This window comes from Elephantulus edwardii, unplaced genomic scaffold (genome assembly GCF_000299155.1).
Source record: "Elephantulus edwardii isolate Elephantulus edwardi_28Jun2011 unplaced genomic scaffold, EleEdw1.0 scaffold00265, whole genome shotgun sequence".
Lineage (NCBI taxonomy): Eukaryota > Metazoa > Chordata > Mammalia > Macroscelidea > Macroscelididae > Elephantulus > Elephantulus edwardii.
Window position 1 is genome coordinate 34,748 of NW_006400015.1, and position 6,835 is coordinate 41,582.

Here is a 6,835-nt window from a genome sequence, read left to right on the forward strand (position 1 = left end):
TAGGAGATTATATCATAAGATATTATAAGATAATATCAGAAGTATACGTACATTATGATATAGTAAATATGATATAAAAAGTATATAGCAACTAATTAACAATCTGGGACAAGACAAGCATTACAAAGATAACTAGAGTTGGGACAAGGAGGAAATGAATGAATAAAATGAAAACCCAATCTCTTTGTAAACTCACTAAAATAATAAAAATAAAAACAAAAAGAATAATAATAATAAGACCTGGCCTGTGGTCTACACAGTCTGTGACAGTTCTGGAAGCAGTTTGTAAAGTGAGCTTTTGAGCAGAGCTTTATAATACCTGGCCTGTGGTCTACACAGTCTATGACAGTTTTGGAAGCAGTTTGTAAAGTGAGCTTTTGAGCAGAGCTTTGCTCCTCTTTCTTTCCCTTTGAGGACACCGCTGGCTCGATCGTGTTTCCAGGTCAGCCTGGCTTGTAAAGCTGTGTGGTTTCTCCACAGAGACCTTGCTCAGGCTTGTAGTTTTATTTGAAAGAACAACACGCAATATCTCCTTCTGGGCGGATCGATGAAACCCCACGGTCTGTGTCTGGAAGGCGAGGCGTGAGCTGTCAGCGGGGGTCTGTGCTACTAAGCCACCTTTCTGAGCTCCGTGGAAGGACCACAGCATGCTCTGGGTGCCCTAGGCTGTGGGCCCCCCTTCTCCTGGGGGAGGTTGGGGAGAGCATCTCCTGTGAACCTCGGTAAGTTTAAAGGCCTATGATGATCAGCCTAGCACCCAATGAGCTTGCTGACTTTTTGCAGGCATTTCCTGGCTGGCAATGTGAGAATCCATTCTCTTTCCTGATCTGCACAACAATTGCATATGAGAAGTAGGATCTATTACCCTGCATCTCAGTAAGACCGGAAAGAGTGTGTGAGACAGACAATGTGCTCCTCGTCCAGCCTCACGCACAGGCAGGAGCTGTCATTAGAGCCTAGATCGCTGGAGTCTAGCCCCAGTCTTCCTCTCACATCACACTTACAAGATTTAAGGATGGTGGAGGGCTTCCAAACAGAGCCCCCTCATCCGTGAGCTCTGGCACCAGAACCCTGGTGGGGATATAAACACCACATTACCACCCAATTGAACGGATGAAGCAGACTAAGCCTCTGGGATGAGAAGTCTTGGAGGACACCCCTGGGTGGAAGGCTTTGAAAATCCCTGCATGTGGCCAGCCAGGCCCCGGAAGAGCAGTGGGGCAGCCAGGAGAGGGCTCATGACTGGCAAGGTCCAAATGCACCAGCCTATACGCCTGTGCCCTTCCAGGAGGTGTCCTGCTTCTCCCCTGGACAGTTCTGGAAGTTCTGTGTCTTGGTTGGTTTCCCTCGGAGGGGAATAAAGAAATATTGTTGATTGTGTTGACATAAAGAGTCAAGTATAAGTGGCATATTTGGAACACCAGGTCCTGTCACAGCTGTTGAGGGCTGTGAGGGAGGGAGGAAGTGCACCCTCCAGGCGTGTGGAGCGAACCAGTGAAGTGGTGCTCTGTGGCTTCGGGGGAGTCCCTGGGCAGGTGGATGCGGATGCTAGCAGGCAGAAGTCAAAGGTGAAAGGTTTGAGGGGTATGCGGTGGGCACCCAAAGGTGGTGCTTCTCCCCTCCTTTCCTGAGAACCAGAACAGTATTTAGATCAGAATCAGCAAACTTGACTCACTGCCATCAGTTTGGACCTGGTGTGTAGCCCGTGTTTGGAGGCCGTGAGTCACACGGGGAGAGATGGCCGGTTTTACTTCTGCAGAGCAGCTGGCAGACCCGAACCGTGTGCCTTGGGGTCGGCAGCAGTACTCCCTGGCCACCAGGCTCCCAGAGCTGACTGCAATACAGCGGTTCCCTGAGAATTATGGGTACGTCTATCCAATATCAAGGTTGCTCACTGCTCATGGCTGCCGCGTGGGAACTGACTCACAGCTGACCCTCTGGTGAGTTTTCAGAGGCTGTAAATTGCATGGGAGGAGATTGCCCAGCCTTCTCCCATGGAGCAGCTGGTGGATTCGAACCTCCAGAGAGGCACCACCTTTGGATTCTCTCTAGATGAGGCCCCACCTCCCCACACATCAAGGCAGACGTGAGACATGTGTGTGGACACACGCTGATCCTTACAGAGAACAAGGACAATCTTGAGCACGGCAGGGACTGTGAGGACGGCCCAGGAACAGGCCAGGGTTTGGTCCCTTACACACAGGATCACCGTGAGTCTGTGCTGACTCCGTGACACCAAACAGCAGCGACAACATGAAAGGCTCTCACGAGACTCGTCTTCAGCTCATGTGTAACCCTCCGCCCTCCTGGACAAGACTCTCCCCTTTTCAGACTTTGAGGCGCTCAATATTTTACCAAAGCGTTACCCCAACCTTGGCTGTAACTGAAGCCGCAACAAAGTTCTTGTCTCTCCTTAAAAATATGTAACGGAAGGAAAAGGAAGGCACCCCCACCAGCGGTCTGGGGGAGCTCGTTACTCACACTTTCTCGTAAATCTTCTCGGGGTGCTCGGGCCACTCAATCATGCAGACGACTCTGTTGGGCATGGTCTCCGTGGTGGAGTAGTAGCCCTGCGGGAAGGCCAGCAGGAGAGCCAGGACCCAGATGACACAGATGACCACCTTGGTGGCAGTGGCTGACAGCCTGGGCTGCAGGGGGTGGATGATCGCCATGTACCTGGAGCAGAGAGGAAAGAGCAGAGGCCACACTCGGTCACCACATGCCGCCCAGGAGAGAGACCCAGACACGCTCTGACCCCTGTGAGTCTTACTGCTTCCTGAACTCTCTCCGGGCCTGTTCTTAAGCGTGTGACATAACGCGAAACCTGTCAGGAAATTCAGCCAGAGTGTTCACATCTTAGCACTTATCTAGAAACTTCGTCTCACTTACTTTGGGCATATTTTCAGGACGAACCAGTCCTTAGAGAGACACAGCACTCTGCGATAGATGGAGGGTCGACCCAAGTCAGGAAGCCCCTCATTGAGAAGGACTGACAGTGACTACGTCAGGAGGGCGGCTCAGGACAGGGCGAGCTTCAGATCTGTCGTTCACAGGGCCCCTGTGAGCCATCGTCCATGTGATCACATCAACCAAACGATGACAACGAGCAGCATTCCAAGAAGGAAAAGTCGATAACTGGAACACTCATCCTAGAGACAGGGTGCCTTAGCGCAGGCCAGTGGGTCAGTGCAACCAGGAAAGTGATGACCGTGATGGAAAAAGTTTATTCACTGTCAAGACTGTCTGTTACCCTCTGAGGGTCAATCTAGAGTTGATTCTGGACTCCTTTCATGACAGGATGAAGGGTTAGTGCTTTGTGAGGGGAGGTGAGTGTGAGCGTGAGAAAGTGGGCCCCAGAACCAACAAGAACATGAACCAGTCCCTGGAGAGATCGCCATGGGTTCTTTGAGCCTCTAGAAGTCAGGATGTGACTTATACCACGTGCTTAGTGAGGAGACGACCACCACAGTGGCTGAGGCTCACAGGCCAGTGCACAGAAAGGGCCTGGGGAGTGGAAGCGTCCTATAGGAATTGAGAACAGAGGGCATGAGGACTTTTGGCTGGAGCGAAATCAGATGCTATCATCTAAAGGAGTGTGTCCCCGCCTTGGGATTTGTGTCCAGCCTCTGGGATGCAGCAAGGATCTCAAGGACACGCCATCCATCAGCATGCTACGCCAGTTCCATGCCAGCACCACCTCTATCTTAGAAGGCATCTATCTCCCTCCTTATGGCCTTGAGTCTATTTCATTCTGTCCACCCTTGACAAATCCTCCCTGGGCGCCCGTCACGGAGCACACTGATTCCTCCTGAGCTTGGAGCTTCTCATTTCCCCAGGGAGAAAGGGCACATAAAACATTACAATGAGATAAGGGAGCTTGAGCAGCCTCCAGTCAATACCTGGAACCACGGGGACACTGAGAAAGGGACTGTGCATCAAAACGGCAGCGACAATTGAAGGAGATTAAAGAGGTGCTCAGAGGATTTGGGGTGACTGCTGAGCATCCAGCTGTGCTGGAACAGGGGGACAAGATCAGAGCCCTCGTCCTCCTCCTCCTCTATCTCTGGGTTATGCTTTGACCTGAATTCCTATCTGGGAAGTGGCTCTGATGGTTTCTCTGAGAGTCCCTTTATCAAGCTAAGCTTCTCCCTCCCCTTTTTTTATTTTAATGAAAGTTTACAGAGACTTTGGATTTCCATTCATTCATTGTTGCACCCTTCTCCCCCCACAAACCCCTCCCCTCTCCCCCACTCCCATTTGCTCCTCTCCTTGAAAAGCAAAAGAAAAACTCCCTCATTGGTACACAATCCCCCCTGGCTTGTTTTTTGTTATCAGCTGCCACCGAGTGGCCCCTGCTGATGGGACCTCATGACAATAAAAGGAAAAGCTGCCTGGTCCAGGGCCATTCCCATGATCACTTGTAGATGTGACTTGTGATTCATGAACCCAAATGTTCATCAACCAACAAACAGAGAAATGATGGTACATTCACACAATGGAATGCAATGAAGCAGTCAGGAGCAACCATTTGAAAAACTACTACATAACATGGGAAAGGCTAGAAAGCATTGCGCGTAGTACACTAACTCAGTCTCCCAATGGCAAATACTGCATAAGACCATTATTGTAAAAATAGAAGGTTTACTAGTAAGATGTGTACCGAAGTTCAAAGGCAGAAGGAGAGGGAAGCGGGGAGATGAGGGTGGGGAGCGGGGGAAATCTCGAGGTCCCTGAGTTTGGTGGGCAGAGTGAGCAGGTGAAGGAATTAGGAAAGATCCAGGGGGATCTGAGAAAGTGGGGTAATGGTTGGCATGGATCAAGGGTGATTAAGTTTATAAAACATAATAGATGGGAACAAAAATGTGCAACACAGTGTTTGGAGTGTCACATTATCATTCACATGCAGTGGAAGGATGTATGAAACACAATGTAGAAAACTTTTGATTGCAAACCAATATTCTTTTTAAAAAGACACACACACACATATATGTGTGTGTGTGTGTATATTATGTGTATATGTATATATGTGTAGCTATGTGTATATATACTATGTGTATATATATGTATATGTGTGAGTATATATCTGTGTATATATGTGGGTATATATGTCTGTGTGTGTATATATGTCTCTCTGTGTACATATACATATACATATACATATCAACACCACCAAAGCAAACCCAAAACAAGAACCTGGACTGCTGACAAAAAAATCACCCACAATGAAGCTAAATAATCCTATGCTTAATCACTATTGGGCTATAAAAGAAATAAAACAAGTAATCAAAAAGCTCCTTGAAATGAATGAAAATACAATATATCAAAACCTCTGGGATACAGCAAAGGTAGTCCTTGGAGGTCAATTCATAGCAGTAAGCAAACACATAAAAGAAGAAAGGATTAAAGGATTAAAGCTACTTAATGCCTCCAACAAATAGAAAAAGAACAATAGGCTAACCCCACAGTCTCTAGAAGGAAGGATATTGTAATGATTAAGGCAGAAACAAACAGAATAGAAACCAGAAAAAAAACCCTACTGAAACAATCAGCAAGACCAGGAGCTGATTCTCTGAAAGGATCAATAAAACAGACAAACCATTGACAAACTTAACAGAATAAAAGACAGAAAAGACACAACTCAAAGAAGAAATAAAAGGGGTGATATTGCAAAAGGACCATTTGAAATTAAAACAATGATAATAATGGACTGTTATGAAAAGCTATGTTCCAGAAGAATTGATCCCTTTGAGTTGTGGGCAGGAGAACAGTATTGAACCTACCACGAACCACCAAGAGAACGAACAGGTCTGTCTTGGAGAAGGCAAAACCAAGTTTCTCCTTGGAGGCTAGGATTCTGAAGAGCCATCTCTCATACTTTGGGCATGTGGCCACCAGGGTCTGGTCCTTGGAGAAGGACATGCTTGGGAAGGTGGAAAGGAAGACTCCAGGTGAGATGGATTGACATAGTAACTGGGGTGATGGGACAGGTGTGTCAGAGTCAGTGAGACTGGCTCAGGATAGGGCCGGCTTCAGGCCTATTGTCCACAGGGTCGCTATGTGTCTCAGCTGACTTGAGGGCACATAACAACAGCAACAACAGAGGAAATGGACAAATTTGTAGAAATCCACACCCTACCCAAACTGAAGCAGGCACTTTGGAAGCAGACAGAAGTAGAACACTTGAACAGACCAATAGGCAGGTCATAAACAAAACATAATAAAAAAGAATTCTGGTCTAGATGACTTTACCAGTGAATTCTACTACCATTCAGAGATGAACTGTCACCAATTCTACTTAAACTCTTTCAAATGATTGAAGAAGAAGGGACATTCCTGGAGTCTTATCTGCCACAAGCGTAACCCTGAAACCAAAATCAGGCAAAGACACCACCAAAAAGAAAACTATAGACCAATGTCTCACATGAGCACAGATGGGAAAATCCTTCACAGTATATTAAACATAATCCATCATGAGCAAATGGGATTCATGACAACAAGGCAAGGATGGGTCAGCATAAGAAAAACAACCGATATAATTCATCGCATTAATAAAGCAAAGAACCACACAATCCTATCAATTGGTACAGAAAAGGCCTTTGACAAAATCCAACACCTCTTCCTGACTTCCTGATTAAAACGCTCAACTAAGCAAGAATAGAGGGTTATTTCCTCAACATAGTTACAAGTGTGCATGCAAATTCAAGAGCTAACATCATTCTCAGTGGAAGATTAAAGACATTTCCCTTGGGAAGATATGCCCACCATTATCAGTTCCTATTCAATAGTGCATTGGAAGCCCTAACAGGGGAAATCAGGCAAGAGAAGGAAATAAGAG

The 6,835-nt window shown here is 47.0% G+C and overlaps 1 protein-coding gene across 1 annotated transcript in view; it reads right to left on the bottom strand.

Moving 5' to 3' along the window:
- Positions 1 to 2,477: 2,477 nt before the first annotated feature.
- LOC102848229 (substance-P receptor-like) overlaps positions 2,478 to 6,835 on the bottom strand; it is a 119,842-nt gene continuing 115,484 nt past the window's right edge. The window contains exon 2 of the mRNA XM_006899648.1: positions 2,478 to 2,676. Coding sequence (XP_006899710.1) covers positions 2,478 to 2,676 — 199 coding nt within the window. The remainder of the gene's footprint in view (positions 2,677 to 6,835) is intronic.